Raw genomic sequence first — 17,600 nt, forward strand, 5'->3', positions numbered from 1 at the left:
ACTCACTGTGTGTCCGGTGATCTGCCGAAATGGTTCCGGCTATCGTGAAAGTTCCTGTAAGGACTGCGCAGGCACAAACTTGCCAACGGAAATCTCCGAACCTCGGCCGGCATCCAGGGCGACGTGGATTTCGCTCGGCCTCCTGGCTCTTTTTTTAACATCCTCCAATCCACTGGGATGTTAAAGAATGAGCCTGAATGCTGGGCGAGGTTCAGAGATTTCCGGGGCCCGCCCCCTCCCCAAGCACCGCTCTATCTCTCCCTCCCACTTTCCTTCAGTACGGGTTAGTAGAAAGAACAGCCTAGTGGCAGGGGCAGGGCTAGACGCGGTGATGTTGATGACAAGTTTAAACAAATTGGCACTCTGCCCACCCGCTCGGGTCTATAATTTTTCTGGACCCGGAAATTGCATCCGTGAATGCGCGATAAAACAGTGGAGAAGATGCGCACGCGCAGTAAAGCCCGCAAACAACTGTTTAGTGACTTAGCCGCAAAGTGACTCAGTCGAGAATTTTTTAGAACACCGATAAAGGCAGCGTCAGGAGGGGGGTGGCCCTCTTTGGTCACCTGTAATATTATCCAGTGGCTGTACATCTGCTAGGATCACTTTTACATAAAAGAGAATTGCCCACTGGAAAAAACAATAATAAGATCAAGACTAGCTACAGACATGATCCTGGTATAACCACTTTAACCCGCTGCTGTTAATAAATGGCAAACCGATGGGAAGTGGTTAAAGAGACCCTGTTGCCAGACCATTAATTTTAACAAAAAAAAATCCTCTCATAAGATTATATGTACAGTTAGCATATTTTATGCATGTTGAATTTAGATTTTTTCAGAGCTTTTACCTGCTTTTCTTTAGGCTGGTGACAGGGGGCCAGATTCACAGAAGAGATACGACGGCGTATCTCCTGATACACCGTCGTATCTCTTGTCGTATCTATGCGGCTGATTCATAGAATCAGTTCCGCATTGATAGCCCTAAGATCCGACAGGTGTAATTGACTCACCCTGTCGGATCTTAGGATGCAATACTTCGGCCGCCGCTGGGGGGATTTTGCATTGTATTCCAGCGTCGGGTATGCAAATGAGGATTTACGGCGATCCACAAAGGTTTTCGCGTTCGTTACGTTGTCGTCACTAGTAATTTTTTCCCGTCGCAAAGTTAAGCCTGCTTTAACATGGCTTAACTTTAGTCGAGCCATGTTAAAGTATGGCCGTCGTTCCCGGGTCGAATTTAAATTTTTTTTTTTGGCGTAAGACGTCCGGGAATACGAATGGACGCTACGCACGTCGCCGTTCTAAAAAATGACGTCACTTCGCGCAAAGCACGGCGGGAATTTCAAAACTGAGCATGCTCAGTACGTCCGGCGCGGGAGCGGGCCTAATTTAAATGGTGCCCGCCCCATTTGAATTGGGCGGGCTTGCGCTGAGCGGAATTACGTTACACCGCCGCAAGTTTACAGGTAAGAGCTTTGTGGATCGGGCACTTACGCTGTAAACTTGCGGCGGTGTAACGTAACGACGATACGTTACGCCGCCGGAGTTTGTTGTGAATTTGAGTGGATGACTGCTTCGAATGACTGGTGTATGTAATGCAATTGAGAAGAAACACAAAAAAATGAAAACCGTGCATGACACTTAACATTTTCCCAAACAAAAGGCTGTCAGCATTCTACCCTAGTCATACAAGGGAACATCTCTTTAAATGCTGCCATATATCAGATAATTGTAGCATTGATCGGTAAATGACAATGGGGGTTTTTTACATGGTCTTTCAGGAATGTCATTTTTCTCTCTGATGTCCCTTATGAAAGGCTTCCCATGGCCTGCAGGGTGCACCATGGGACTCTTTTCTTGCAGAGCTGCACCTACTTTAAACAAAGAGCCATCAGTTCTTTTCATGATTTGCAAACAGAAGGGTCTTCAACTAGAATTCCCAGTGCCATTCATAGCAGGGGAATTTAAAAGGAAACATTGCTTTAAAAGTTTGGACAGGTGTCTTTAACAGAATTATTTCTTTTTTATTATTATCACGTTTGCTATTACTGTTAGCAGTATGTGTGAGAGACACCAGCTTTTTGTAACTTAATCTTATTATTAGTGTGTATTAAAGGGATTGCAATTGTGTTTTTTTTTTTCTATTCTTTATTTTGGACAGGGTGTATATGTATACAGTGCCTTGAAAAAGTATTCATACCCCTTGAAATTTTCCAAATTTTGTCATGTTACAACCAAAAACGTAAATTTATAGACCAACATAAAGTGGGACATAATTGTGAAGTGTTTCTGTGGCCTCACATATGCACGCTAAAGCTTGAAGCACAGCTCTAAAGAAGGGGGTTTGCCCGGAAACGCATTAGCTTGCATATGTTAGGCTGCAGAAACACTTGGATGTTCTACCTCATGTTATCCTTCCATGTATTTACTGTCTACTTATGCACCTTTGTATGCATTTTATTGGTTGCTTTTTATTCCAATACATTCCGTTTTCACTTGGATAAAGCACTAGGGGTTTGCGTCTTCCCCTTCTTCGCCTATGCCCCCATCTGTGGCGGTAATGCGCATTGCTTTAATGCATTTTGCATGTTCCAGTGCCAATCTAGAGACATTAAAGCGGGGGTTCACCCGAAAAAATATAACAGTTACAAGACAATTCAATGCAGTTGAATTCAGAGGGCCGTGTTCGTTAGAGCTTACACTCTAGGAGATAGTTATTTTCAGACTATCTTTCTCTAATTCTACTACCACAGGGCACCATCTCAACAGAGCAAGCAGGAAAGACAGGGGGATGACTGACTGCCCTGATTTAATCATGTGTGTGTTCATCTCTGTTTGTGCTATTGTGCTCTGTAAATCTACTAACTAAAGAAGTCCAAAAACGTATACAAAATCATTACACATTCCCTTTTAATGTGTTCTTTTTATGCATTCATTATGCAATACAGTTGAAAGCAAACTGGTTAAAAAGGTATTTACTGTTTTACTACACAGAGTTGTGCGGAGTGACCCTAACAGGAAACCCATATATTTTGTGCCCCCCTGAGTGACCTCCACTCACTTGGTACAATCCAGTGGGGATCCTGCTGTCGAAGTAAACCAATGCTACGCCCATTTGGGGAAAACAAGAGTTTTGCTGAAATTCCCATCCCCAGCACCATATACTTACCTTTTTATTGCTCCTCTGCTGCTCCATTTAGCTGAAGGAAATACTACTTCTGGCAGAGCTGTAAGCAATCTCAGGGGAATGAAAGGAAAGTGAGTAAAGTGAGATTCACTTTAGTGGTGGTATAAATGGGGTAAGTGGTGCTGCTAGTTACTTTAGGGTGATCCAAGTGAAAAGGTAGTGCTATAAGGTTAACATAAAATACATGTTCTTAACATGAAGTGCATCCAATGTCAGTTAGTTATTCGTGACGGCTACTAGTAATGTCAGGCAATTCCTCAAATAAAGTGAATACGTGCTGTGCAAACCAATGCTGTGCAAAAAGTTTTAAAACTGTAATATATCCAGTGTCAATTATTAGTGACGCCCACTAGTAATATCAGGCACTTCCTATAATAATGTGAATGCGTGCTGTGCAAATCAATGAAGAATAGAGTGATGAGCGCAACCTCTAAAGTGCCTGTGCTAAAGGAATAAACTAACACAATATATGTCAAACACTAAAAAAAGTGACCAAGTGCATATGTGTAAACATGTATAAGAATAAATATATACTATGTATATAAATATAAACAAAGATAAATTAATAGTGTGAAATCCAATAACTGTACCAAAAATTATGACAACCATTTTAGTGACATAAAAGTAAAACCAATAAAAGTAGGATGAAAAAAATCAATGAATAAATTCCAGTGAATTCAAAAACAAAATAATAGTTCTTAATTCAATATAGATTCTTGTGAATGAAATATCCTAAATGCTTCAGGCAGTAATCTTCCTTATATATGGGCTCACAGAGCGCTTACCTCACCGACCCAAAAAAAAAGAGCCTTGAAGCTATTGTATCCAGCTTATAGCGTCACAAACAATCTTTTCCACCATTTCTTCAAGAACAACAACTAGGAAGATGCTAGCAACAGACTCTGGTATACTCAAGGTTTGCACATGCAAATAAAGAAGAAGAAAGGGCCTCTCATCGTGAAGATGTAAAACATATGGAATTTATTGAGAAGCACAAATGCGCGCTTGCATGCAGGATGAAAGAACTGGCAAAATACAGATAAAACCGTGTGTAGACGAGGATGGCATCACTTCCGGTCACACGCAATATTGCCGACGCGTTGCGTCACTCCATGTGACTTCATTCGCTTATTGTGTTTATGTTCACTTTATAAATTTGAGCAGCAACTTCGTATTTCACTTAGCCTAGATTTATACTCATCTATTGCACACACCTGGCAAGCGCCGGAGATTTACTTTATATTTCTGTGCAAACCAATGCTGTGCAAAAAGGAATTATTTAAACACTTAACGCTTAGCCGTACTACACCAGAAGGAAATCCCTCCAACCTTTTGGTGACTGTCCGGCCAATCCAAAAGTAAAGATGTGAGACTTATAAATTAAAACTCAATATCTCAAGTGGTTAGGAGCTTGATGTGCAGCCTTTAGAAGCCTTTAGTGACCTTCGGATGTAATGTAGTGATGCTGTACTGTATACAATAAAATAAACAAAATCAAAATAACATATTTAAAAGCTGCCACCAGGGGCAGTCAACTAGTAGCAGAAGTTCATAGATCCCTGGTGATAAGATACAAGGTAAACTGTATCTCACACAGCAAAGAAAATCTGTGTGACCAAATTGCGATTATAGTCTTTGTTTTTATGTTAAAAACCAGTCTCTGTGGTCAGTGTAGCAGTTCATATAAGTCAGAAAACATCGTATAGCCAGTTCCTTTATAAATTTGTGACTTTGGTGTATATCCTTAATTGCTGGTGCACTTAGGGAGACTTTTGTGCTCCCCCTCTCGGTTCCCTACTCACCACTTGCCTGTCACCCCTTAAGGGGTGACAGGCAACAAGAGTGGGTGAATCGTTCCTCTGGCAACCGGATGTTCCTACTCCGCTGCGCTCCGGGGGTTACCGCCCACCTTCCTAGTGTCTGTGTGTCACCTGTAGTTCTCCTCAAAAGACCAACAAACAACGGACTCACATAGTGTAATCCAGTAAATTTATTGTAAAAAAAAAAGTAAATAATCGTAAAAAGCGATGTAGCCGCTGGATGCATGCATAAAAATGTAAACTTAAATCCAGTCTATCACAAAAAAAGAAAAAGAAAAAAAAGAGATTCCACATAGGATCAGCTGGGATGTAGTGCTCCACCGCTTTGATCCAGGTCAGCCAGAAGTGACGTATCGACGTGTGAGATCAATCACTGACGCATTTCGTCATGTGATTTCTTCTGAGGTGATGCAGTCTCTTCACGTCGTACGTCTAATTATAGCAGGCGGCCGGTGGGTTCCTCCCCTAATGGGCATGTAACAATGATCGTGTATGCTAATTACAACCACAAGATACACTTTAGGCTGCCAGGGCATATGAGGCAAGGTTTCTCACTCTAAGTGCTGTCTACAACCTTTATGCATATAGCCTACTTCCTTATTATATGCTGTTATTAGGGCAGTAACACCACACTGAAGTGCATACTAGTATTCAAAAAGTGAGATGCATGTCTCTATGTCAATGTGTTTCTCTACCCTTGCTATTTCTTTGGCACCTTTACATCCTTATAATTAATGATAAAATTGACACCAGTTTGTTGTTTTGGCAAATCCATCTAACTTTTCTTTTATTTATTTACACAGGTACCCTATATCCAGTCAGGAGAGTGAATTTCCCTCTTTCAAGTGCTCCTGGGAGGGGCATAGTGTGGGAGTGGGAGGAGCTTCCACGTCAGTGGCTCCCATTTGAAACAAGACTTTCAATCTTGATCCAGGATGCTCTGGAGAGACAGCAAACGGGTGTGCGCCTTGGGGTACCCTGCAATGGATCTCATATTTGCTTTCAGACCATGACCCAAATAGAATTTCCTTCTCAGAAGAGGATTAGAGTCAGAGCTCGAGCCCAGATGCCTTACCCAAAAGCTGCCATGAAATGTCCTCCAGCGTACCATGTTGCCTTACCCCTATATATTAACGCTTGTTCAAATTCCAAACATGGGTCCTTAACAGCTCAACAACAGACTGTTGGCACCAGCCATGGACTATTAAATTTTAACCAAGAGCTTGTTAATGGTAATCATGGACTATTAAACACCAGACGAAGAACCATAAGCACCAATCAAGAAAAAATTAACCAAGGTCTGGCAAATGCCAATCAAGGACTTTTGAACGTCAACAGAGGGCTGCCAAACTCAAACCAAGGACTAATGAACTCAAACCAATTTTTAGTCAACTCCAATCATGTACCCATGAACACCCACCAGATAACAGTAAACTCTAGACAAGAGCCATTGTGCTCCAGTTATGAGATGGTTGATTCTAGCCTCATGCTGCAAAATTTAAGTCATGAGCTTTTGAATGCCAATCAGATCTCAGTGAACTTTAATTCTGGAGCAGTGAATTACAGTGCTGATCCTATATCTTCTAATCATGGGATTGTAAATTCTAATGATGCATTAGTAAACTATAACCAAGACCTAAAAGATCGCAGCCAGGAACTTATTAATTTTGACGCTAATGTGATTCTGCCAAACTATGGACCTTCTTCTTACTGTGAAACTACTTCAAATGATTCTAGTTCTGAATCAGGGAGTCCAAACTCAATGTTGCTTGACTCGGACATCAGCCCACAATGGGCCGCTGTACAACATGACAGTAACATTTATAATACTAGCCCTGCATTAGCAAGATCTATTTCTAGGCAGTCAAATTCAAGAACTGGGCTACCAAGGTCAGAATCAAGATGCAGAGACTCAAGACCTGAGCTAGCAAGATCAGAATCCAGGCCCGGAGACTACAGACCAGCATTAAGTAGGGCTAACTCAAGACCAGAAGAACACCAAGTTGTGATACACAGGTCCGAATCTAGGCCTGCAGAAAGTAGGCCTGTATTGCTGAGATCGAAATCTGGGCCTAATGACTACAAATCTGGATTTGTGAGGTCAAATTCTAGACCTGGTGAGCCTAAACCTGGATTAGTAAGGTCTGACTCTAAGTATGAATTTTCTGCATCTGAAATTAGACCTTCTGACTTTAGACCTGCACTATCTAGATCTAACTCCAGGTACAATGAAATCAGGCCTGCCTCAGTGAAAACAGACTACAGAAATGTAGCATGTAGGCCAGGATATGTAAGGTCCAATTCTAGACCTGAAGATAGTAGGCCTGAACTACTTAGGTCTCAATCAAGGTCCACTTCTACTGACTCCAAGCCAAGTTCAACTAGCCCTCACCATAGAATCAGCCATGAAAAGCCTAATTTAGTTGGCAGAAGTATTTCCCGTTCAGCTTCACTTAGAGGGAGTAGGAGCCCTCCTCCCTGTGCTTGCCCACAGTGTCTTCTAGTGCAGAGTGTGAAGTCTGCTAGCTGGCCAGGGCGCCAATTGGACAGCAGACCAGTCAAAGCTCAGCATCATGACAGCCAGCGATGTGAGAAAAGTAAAGGTCTCGCTAGGTAAGTTCTGAAGTCTATTACATTGTTGAATTCATGTTAACTAAAAACTGTCTTTAAACTCTTACTTTTTTTTTTTTTTGCACTTTGTAGGGTGCCTCCAGTGCCTCTCAGTAACATAGAAGGCTCAGGAATGATCCCACCAGCCCTAGCAGGTATCAATTACTATGCTATACTGTATACTAAAAGTGAGCTATGACAAACATACAGCCAATATCATTAAACACTTGTAAACCGAAGCTTGCAGACACAGTATGAAAAAGAGAAATCAGCGCTCTAGGATACTAATCAGAAAGTCTCCTCACCTGATCCAAAGCCACGGGTGCTGGCAATGCATGGAATGATGCAAAATGAAGGAAAAACGACAGCCGCACTCCAAACATTTCCTTCATTTTGCAGACACAGTACATGTACCTTTTTGTCTTTCAGCTCCCCTGTTACATTCTCCATAATAAAAAATAAGTACAGATCTAAAAGGGAGAGTGGGAACCCCTCATAATGGGCACAGTGGGTGTGTAGATCCAGGAACTCAAAGATTTCAGCAATCCCCAGGAGTTAGAAACTGCCAAGTCCAACACCCATCATCTACCAAACATAAAAATGTTAGTTATTGAAGGGCCCTTTGGTTACTTTATAAAAGCAAAAACAGCTGCAGTCACATTTTAAAATATCAGAGGTGCCTGCATTAGTACCTTGTAAAGAATACCGTAGGCCAAAAACTTGGGACAGTTAAGCTATAGTGGAGCAACTCCTATACTTTGCGAGCTTAGACACTCTGGGCTAGATTCAGCAACGATTTACGCCGGCGTATCCATAGATACGCTGCGTAAATTCAAAGCTGCGCCGGCGTATCTTCTTTCTGTATTCAGAAAGCAAGATACGCCGATACTAAGATACGACTGGCATAAGTCTCTTACGCCGTCGTATCTTAGGGTGCATTCTCACGCTGGCCACTAGGTGGCGCTTCCGTCGTTTTCGGCGTAGAGTATGAAAATTACCTAGTTATGCCAATTCACAAACGCACGTGCGCCCGGCGGTAGTTTTTTACGTCGTTTGCGTAAGGCTTTTTCGGCGTAGCGTTGCTCCTGCTATTAGGTGGCGCAGCCAATGTTAAGTATGGACGTCGTTCCCGCTTCGAAATTTGAATTTTTTGCGTCGTTTGCGTAAGTCGTTCGCGAATAGGGCTGGACGTAATTTACGTTCACGTCGAAACCAATGACGTCCTTGCAACGTCATTTGAAGCAATGCACACTGGGATATGTACACTGACGGCGCATGCGCCGTTCATAAAACACGTCAATCACGTCAGGTCATCACATATTAGCATAGAACACGCGCCCCCCCTTCCACATTTGAATTACGCGGGCTTACGCCGGCCCCATTTACGCTACGCCGCCGCAACTTACGGAGCAAGTGCTTTGTGAATACTGCACTTGCTCCTGTAAGTTGCTGCGGCGTAGCGTAAATACGATTAACGCTGCGCCGCCGTAAGAAGGGGCGCAGCTACCCGAATCTAGCCCTTTCTTTTTTAAGACCCCCATACTCACAAATGGCTTAAGAGGCGATTGACATTTGCAAAATAGAATTCCTGCGTTTTGGACTCCCAAGGTGCATAGACATGCATTCTTTAAAGCAAATGGGTCATGAAATAAATACAGGATCTGACAATACTGTCTTGGTTATCCCATGGCTTAAAATTTTGAGTCACTGACCTGGAAAAAGTCTGCACATCAATAGGTTCCTTGCCTGTATGCTTGTTCCAGATTTCTACTTCCAAGTACTGAAACAAGACATTTATTATGATTGCCAGGCAGCTAGCATTTTTAGAAACAGAAGTCAGAAATTACATTCCTCATGTTCCTCTTTTGAAAGATTTCCTTTAAATAGCCACTGCTTGTTTATTCCCTATTCCTTGGGGAAGTAGCTTTGGGTGGCTTCAGTGGGGACACTAATTATGTAGAACAATTCAGAAAGAAGAGGGGTTCCACAAAGGAATTGTTTATCATGGACCTGCCTTATCTTCACCATGGGAGCTTAGGGTTGACATTTGCTCTGATGTCCCTAACAGCACACAAACAAATCCACTACTTTTTTCTTTAGGTATTAGCGGACTTCTCATGAGTGCCGCAGGACTTCCTGTTTGTCTATCCATTCCTGCTACCCCAATATTTCATCCACCACCAGTAAAGAAAAGGGCCATCCGACCAGTACCTGGAATCGAAGGGAGCAGCCGGAAGATAAGCAACAAAAAGAGTATGTCTTTTGGTTATAGGCTACGTTATAAACTTTTGCATCATTTTTTATAGTTACTATTTATAAGATACTTAATTGTTTGAAACATTTTGACATGCAGTGAATACTATCTTACACGGCAATAATGAGGAAATAAGGATCTTCCCCAGTACACCTTGTTCACATAAAGCAACAGGAAAGTCGAGTGCCATAAGTTTCTCAACTGGTGGGTCCTTAGATGTGCATCTTGGCAAAATTGAGCATTAATGTTTATGCTATGGCATTGAAGGGGAAAAGCCACTACAAGGGGAAGAATATACCTGGCTTACCAAAAAGAAAGCATTTTTTTAAATTTAAATTATCACCATTTCCCCCCGATCAGTTGGATTGGATGGCGCATGTGATGCACAAAAGTTTTTTGCAAAATTGTACATTGCTTTATTGCTCATTATTACATACAGTGCATCTTCTAGATTGGAAGCTCTAACGATCAGGGTCTTCTGATTCCTCCTGTATTGAATTGTATTGTAACTGTGCTGTCTGCCCTCATGTTGTAAAGCGCTGTGCAAACTGTTGGCGCTATATAAATCCTGTATAATAATAATCTTACAAGGGCTTTTATTGAGCAGCCCCAAGCCGGTAACGCTAAACTTCATCTTACAATATTGGCAGCGCTATATGATCCACTACTGCCACCTGTTGGACCTCCAGAGGAAGTACATTGACATCTCTAATTCAGGGCCGTCTTAATAGTATCATGGGCCCCTGGGCAAAGAAATGCTCTGGGGCCCCTACAACGATGACAGTGCAGGTAAACGGACATCAAGTAGGTAGGAGGCAGACTGCCTCCCCAGTGTATCTATCACTCTCAGTGCCATCATGGAGCCCCCAATTTCGGGGCAGCATGGGCTCAAGGCAAGGCTGTCTTAATGAGAGGACACACCTGGGCACTGCCCAGGGGCCCCAGCTGCATGGGGGGCCCCTGCACTTTCCCCAAAGCAGCTGGTCCTTGAGCCCACGCTGCCCCGAAATTGGGGGCCCCATGGTGGCACTGAGAGTGATAGATACACACAGGGGAGGCAGTCGGCCTCCTACCTACTTGATGTCTGTGTACCTGCACTGTCATTGTTGTAGGGGCCCCAGAGCATTTCTTTGCCCAGGGGCCCATGATGCTATTAAGATGGCCCTGGCTCAAGGACCAGCTGCTTTGGGGAAAGTGCAAGGGCCCCCCATGCAGCTGGGGCCCCTGGGCAGTGCCCAAGTGTGCCCTCTCATTAAGACAGCCCTGCTCTAATTCCTCCGCCAAATTTTAGGGCTTTTCTTCTCATGCAGTAGTCGTTATTAATTGAGTTTTCCTCTCCCATCCTAAAATGCCGACCTTTGCCTTTTTAATAGGTAAAAAGCCAGAGGAGATGATCAAGCAATTCCTGCAAAGGGTGAAGACTCCATTGGCAGAGGTATCAGTGTATTATCTAATCATATACTTTTATTCTTCCAAGTCCTCTCAGTGCTGATGTTTCATTACTGTGTGTGCATTACTTGCTAAATTCTTATATGAGATCAAAAATTCAAGGCCTGACTTTGTTGTCAACGATATGCCCAGATGAGAATTGGGATGATAGGCACTAGCCCAAGGGCTATTACAAGTTCTTGTAATTGTGTGTAGAGCTGATCTCCCAGATCAGAAAATATTGTCTAACTACAAGAAGCATGTGTATTCTTACTTAAATATTGACGTGCTTTGTGTATTTTTTGCGATAGAGTGGGAAATGGTTAGGTTTTTATTTTGTCGCTAGGGAGATTCATCCTTCCTGTTTATCCTGGTTACCATTTTCAGAAAGTGAGACGAAATCCAAAATGTTACATTTATCATCAGAACAGGAGATGAGGAGAAATCTTCCAATAGGTACACCCACCTGTTCCAACTATCCAAGATGGGAATTTCCTCTCTTTTGAGGGATTTCTTCCCCCTTCCTGTTGTGTCCCCATTTTAGGACACGGAGGAAAATAGAACTAATGGGACCTAGGTTTTAATTTTCCCCTACTCTAACTAAAACAATTTTTTTTTAGCTTTAGATATACTGTACTTTAATCTACAGAACCTAAAACAGCTATAGAAATCTGCCCAGTAGTTTCCAATGGATTCTTTGCAATAAGCCAAACGTGCTGTAAAACATTTTACTTGAACTAAATCATGTTCCAGTGTTCCAGTGACTGTTCTAATGGACTTGGAATGAATGATGGCTATCCTCTGGTCAGGGCGATTATAAATTTGGATTGGCATTGGTTGTAGCTCCACAAAGTACACCTATAGTGGCAGATCCACAAAGATCTGCCCCGGCGCAGCGTATCTGAGATATGCTACGCCGCCGTAACTTACTTTTGTTGGTTTGAATCCTGAAAGAATTTGCGCCGTAAGTTACGGCGGCGTAGTGTATCTCTCGCGGCGCGAAATTCAAATTGAGCGGGTAGGGGGCGTGTTTCATTTAAATGAAGCGCGTCCCCGCGCCGAACGAACTGCGCATGCACCGTCCCTAAATTTCCTGCCGTGCATTACGCTAAATGACGTCGCAAGGACATCGTTGTTTTGACGTGGACGTAAATTACGTCCATCCCGATTCACGGGTGACTTACGCAAACGAAAAAAAAAATTCAAATTGTCTGCGGGAACGACGGCCATACTTAACATTGCGTACGCCACCAAATAGCAGCTTTAACTATACCCGAAAAAAGCCGACTAGAGACGACGTAAAAGAATACGACGGCCGCTCGTACGTTTGTGGATCGTCGGAAATAGCTAATTTGCATATTCGACGCAGAAAACTACGGGAACGCCACCCAGCGGACGCCCGAAGTATTGCATCTAAGATCCGAAGGCGTACGAAGCCGTACGCCTGTCGGATCTAACCCAGATGCCGTCGTATCTTGTTTTGAGGATTCAAAACAAAGATACGACGCAGGAAATTTGAAAGTAGATACGCCGGCGTACTTCCTTTGTGGATCTGCCCCACAATCTTTGGCAATGCTACAATGGCAGCATTTTACAACATTCTCTTTTTTCACTTTTCTTTTATTATTATTTTTATTGTGTAACTATAGCATATCTTTTATCTTTTTACTGTTAGGACTGTGCTCTGTGCAATCAGCCAATGACAGATGGAGAAGTGGGCAGATTGTACCGTTGTAGCCATGCCTATCATGTTCGCTGCCTGGCACCTCTATACAAGGTAAAACAAATCTTTGTGTATACAGTATATATATTCTTAAAAGTGCAACCACATTTAGAAGCAAAGTTGAGCCTCTCTGATTAAGTCTATGCACAGAATCGTACAGAGCAGGGGGGGGGGGGGGGCAGAGACATTGGGATATGTCATTTATTCAACTGTGTGTGTAATCTAAGCTTTTGTAAGTCACTGAATGGACTTTTTTCAATAGAGCAGCTAAGGTTTGCCTGGTAAAATATGAAAAGATGACCGATGCTTTACCTGCTAGCTTAAAATCTGATATTAAAGTCTTGTTTTTCTTTTGTATAAAAAAGACAAACCTGTTATACTCTGCTGTGTACAGTGGTTTTACACAGAGCAGCCCAAATCTTCCTCTTCTCTGGTCCCTTGCTGACGTGCACCCCCAACCAAAAAAGCAGCTTGCCATGGGGCACTCAAGCCTAGCTGCTGCTCTGTGTGTCGATTCATTAGCGATGCCACAGCTTGGCCCCCTCTCTTTCCTCATTGGCTCACTGACTTTGCTTGACAGCAGCGGGAGCCTATGGCAGGCAGCCAAGGCTCTCATGCAACATCACTAGATTGAGATGGGGCTTAGGTTAGTATTAGGGGGGCCAATGCACATAGGTGTTTTTTTACCCTGCATTAAAATAAAAAACCTTCTGCCTTTAGAACCATTTTAAAGCCGAACTCTGTGCAGATATAAATGACACAGATGAATGAAGCTCTACAGTATGTAGATAATACATTAATACACATATTCTGCTAAATGCATGCAATATAAGTACCTGCCTTGACATCTGGCTTATGCAATCCATGTACAGCAGAGCTCACATTGAGAGAGGGAGAAGCAGCACAAGGAGCCAATCCCCAGCACTGCAGTGCTCATAAGTAACTTGCTGATAGAAGCAGAGAGCAGAGTAACATAAAGATGAGCTCATCAATCTCCTTTTTCACTGTCTAGTTAAAGGCTGTGAAGGGCAGTGGCGTCTCCAGCTTTCATATTTAGGGGGGGGGGGGGGGGGTCACTGGGACAAAAGTAGAGGGGCCAACTATAAAATGCAATTATATATATATATCCTGGGGCCCTTTACTTCTGTTGTGGGGCCCTTTATTACGACCCTTTCAGATGTTTTTCAGTGAGCTCCCTTCCTACTGAATTGGGGCCCCCCAGGGTGGCAGAAAGCAAGAGGTATGCCACCAGTACACCAGAAAAATATAAGGGTCCAAAGCAGTGGGAGAACTACCAGTGTTGCAAAGGTTGCACTTGCGACCGGGCCTTTGGTGGTCGGCCACTGTGGGGTTCCCAAGTCTCCTCTTGTTGTCCTACCCTTTCTATTGACAGCGCTGGTCTGGTGTCTGTCACCTTGGCAGTGGCAGCAGTCTATTAGGGGACAGGACAGCAACATTGGTAGTTCTACCGCTGGTCCACAGTGGGAGGATTCCCCCATCCACCTGGAAAGTGTAGATGGGGGAATTGGAACATTCTTTTTTTTTTTTTTTTTTCATTCAACCTAAAAGCTGAATGAAAAAAGTGATCATTGTATGGTCTGCCTAAGAGCTAAGACCAGTCATAGACAGTTTAAATCTCGGCCGTTTCAGCGAGAACTGGCTGAGATTTAAACCATTAATGGACAGGCTGAATGTACCAAGTTGATTGATCAAATTGGGTATAACCAGCCTTGCCGGATTCTCTTATGATTATCGCTAGCGGTTGCTATATCTGCAAATGATAATCGCCATTTGTCGGGAGAATACAATTGCTCAGCGGAAGGGATTCCCCCGTCAGCACTGACTGTGTTGATGGGGGAATCATGCAAGTTTCTTTCCTGCAATCTGTGGTTGCATGAAATAATTTTTTTTACGTCTATGGTCTGCCTAACTGGAACTGAAAGTTTATGAATTTCTTGAAAGAACAGGAGGGGGGGAAGAGACAGATGGGGGAGAGAAGCGAGGCAGATAGGGACAGTTCAGTGATTACAGTGTACCACAGTGTGCACTCACCCATGGGTCCAGGCTGGGAGCTCAGGAATCATTGGCACACAGAGGAATCTGCAGCTGCTGGTTTTCATATTTCCCGCCCACACAACCTCTCTCATCAGATACAGCTGTACGCCGGGATAGTGTGAGCGGGACAGGAAGACAGAGGAGGAGCAGAAGTGGGGGAGGAGGAGGAGGAGGAGGAGCTGTATTCTTCTCTGATCTCCCATCAGTGAGGGGGGGTAGGTGTGTTTGCTGGACTGTGTAAGAGTGTCTTACAGAGCTGCAGCCACCAGTCTCAGAATTTACAGGCTGATTCTCCTGTCCTACGAACGGGAGAAATCAGTCTGCTTTTTCACTGTCACTTAGATAATGGGAGATTTGCCTGTCCTTCCCAGTGCTGGTGGAGTCCTTCCTGAAGTCGCTCTCCTCCCTGCCAATGAGGATGCAGGGAAAGGGAGCAAATTTGTGTGGCCGTGGCTATGCGAGTGGCTCTCATATTATGCATGCAGCATTGCAGAGCGTCAGCGAGGGAAGGGGAGAAATCCCCCACAGGAGCTGTCAGGACGCATTGCCTCTCAGGAGAGCCTGTGTCCACTCTGCAGCAACCTGAGCAAGGGCACCCGCTACATATAGAAACAAAAATGTGCCCCCCCCCTTAGTGATGCCACTGGTGTAGGTTATACCTGTAAGTGTTAAATAACTGCAGCCGAGAAAAATCTGGTATTCTGTTCTCCCAGACAGGGCTGTGCTGTGTGGCAGAGCAGTGTAAATCTAAAGACTAGATGGACAAATACAAATACTTTGATTGGAAAAATAGTTCCCATTCATCTGTGCATTTAGTTGTATGCCTGGAGCTTTTCAGTAGATATTAAGACATATTTACATGCTATTTAACTAATGAGATAAAAAATATATTTTTTTTTTTTATAATACTGTTAAGAGGGTTGCCACCTTTTCTTCAAGCCAAACCCTAACACCATAGTGGCACAGTGCACTCATTTTTAATCATAGTGTAATCCTATAGTATACACTATAGGATTACACCTTTTGGTACCCCTAGGAGAGTAGGAATGCGGTGCGCTATGCACGCTGTGGTGAACAGTGGATGTGGCCAAATTGTTCTTGCTGACATCATCACCCCATGCCCCCCCCCCCGCCCCAGTGATGCGAAATCTGCCCACAGAAAGCTGTCCGCAGCTCTATGTGGCTATCTCAGGTAATAGGGGAGCCACAGCCGGTTTAAATAATGTGCAGACTAAAACCCAAACACATGATTCAAACCCCAGACTGTCCGGGTGAATCATGGACAGGTGGCAACCCTAATGGTTAAACTGTTCAGTTCATGAATATTTTTTATTGGGATTGTGTTGTTCTTGTGTATTGTCTGTGGGTCTGTTGTAATTTTAACAGTTATTACACAGTCATCCCAATCTTATTGCTAGACGGGCATTCTCTCAGGGCAAATATACAGTAATCTTTTCATTGCTCACATTTAACATTATGGACCAGAAAAATCTTCACAGTTGTTCCTGGTCAGAAACCAAAGGCATTGAAACAAGAAGGTAAACACAAAACTTAGGCAAATAGTTATTTTCGAGGATTTCTTTTTGTTTTTTATTTAAGAAGCTACTTAATAGTCATCATCTTCTACCCAAAACTAAATTACTGGTTTTGGGTGGCCTTGCCTTGTAATTGACTAATTAGGCTTGCCTATGGCTAAGAAAATGTTGCAAAACCATAACATTATTCTCCTGCTTCTTACCAGGATGGCACTTTGCGCTGCCCGACATGTCAGACATTGTACGGTGTGAAGATTGGGTCTCAGCCTGCAGGGAAAATGTCTTTCCACATCATTCCTCATTCCTTGCCTGGATATTCTGAGTTTGAGACCATACGCATCATCTACCATATTGCTCCTGGAGTACAGGTAAGCCAGCAACCCTACCAGTCAAAAGACTGCTAATGCCATTCAGGAAACACTGTCATTGTGCAAAAGTCAGCACCTAGTCCCTAATAGCAACAGCCATATGCAGGCTAGTCTTCCTGTTTAGGAGTGCTGTACTATGACTGTGCCCACTGCTACTTTTCACTCAGTAAAAGTGTATAATTCAGAATGAGACCTGGCAGAAAACAATAGACTCTCTACAACTCAAATTTGATTACGTATGCAGGCTTTGTTTCCTGCTAAAGCTGGCCAAAGGTGGATCGAAATTAGACCAATTTAGCAGGGACCGACCAAGTTTTGATCCATCTATGGCTGTTCCTATTCAAGTGAAGTTGATCTAATTATGGACTCCTCGCAAACGGGACTGTTGGTAAATTTCCATTCAATCAGCGCATGCAGCCATTCGGCTGAAGCAGTAATTGGTGTATTCTGACAGCGGAGGAGTCCTGCTGTTAAAATACAATAGCGCTCTGGGGAGTATATCCCTATCTGCCTAGAATGTGTGAATGGGGGAATCTGATCAATTTATTGCCAGCAGGGGCGGACTGACAACTCATGGGGCCCCCGGGCAATAGTATATTATGGGACCCCCGGGCAATA

General features: G+C 43.4%; 1 protein-coding gene across 1 annotated transcript in view; it reads left to right on the forward strand.

Annotated features, from left to right (window-relative positions):
• LOC120909262 (E3 ubiquitin-protein ligase DTX1-like) overlaps positions 1-17,600 on the forward strand; it is a 62,332-nt gene that overhangs the window by 38,427 nt on the left and 6,305 nt on the right. Inside the window, exons 2-7 of the mRNA XM_040320997.1 lie at positions 5,813-7,622; positions 7,713-7,774; positions 9,720-9,872; positions 11,247-11,308; positions 12,977-13,078; positions 16,821-16,982. Of these exons, the coding sequence (XP_040176931.1) occupies positions 5,813-7,622; positions 7,713-7,774; positions 9,720-9,872; positions 11,247-11,308; positions 12,977-13,078; positions 16,821-16,982 (2,351 nt within the window). The remainder of the gene's footprint in view (positions 1-5,812; positions 7,623-7,712; positions 7,775-9,719; positions 9,873-11,246; positions 11,309-12,976; positions 13,079-16,820; positions 16,983-17,600) is intronic.

The sequence above is a fragment of the Rana temporaria genome, chromosome 8, assembly GCF_905171775.1.
Source record: "Rana temporaria chromosome 8, aRanTem1.1, whole genome shotgun sequence".
NCBI classification, from domain to species: domain Eukaryota; kingdom Metazoa; phylum Chordata; class Amphibia; order Anura; family Ranidae; genus Rana; species Rana temporaria.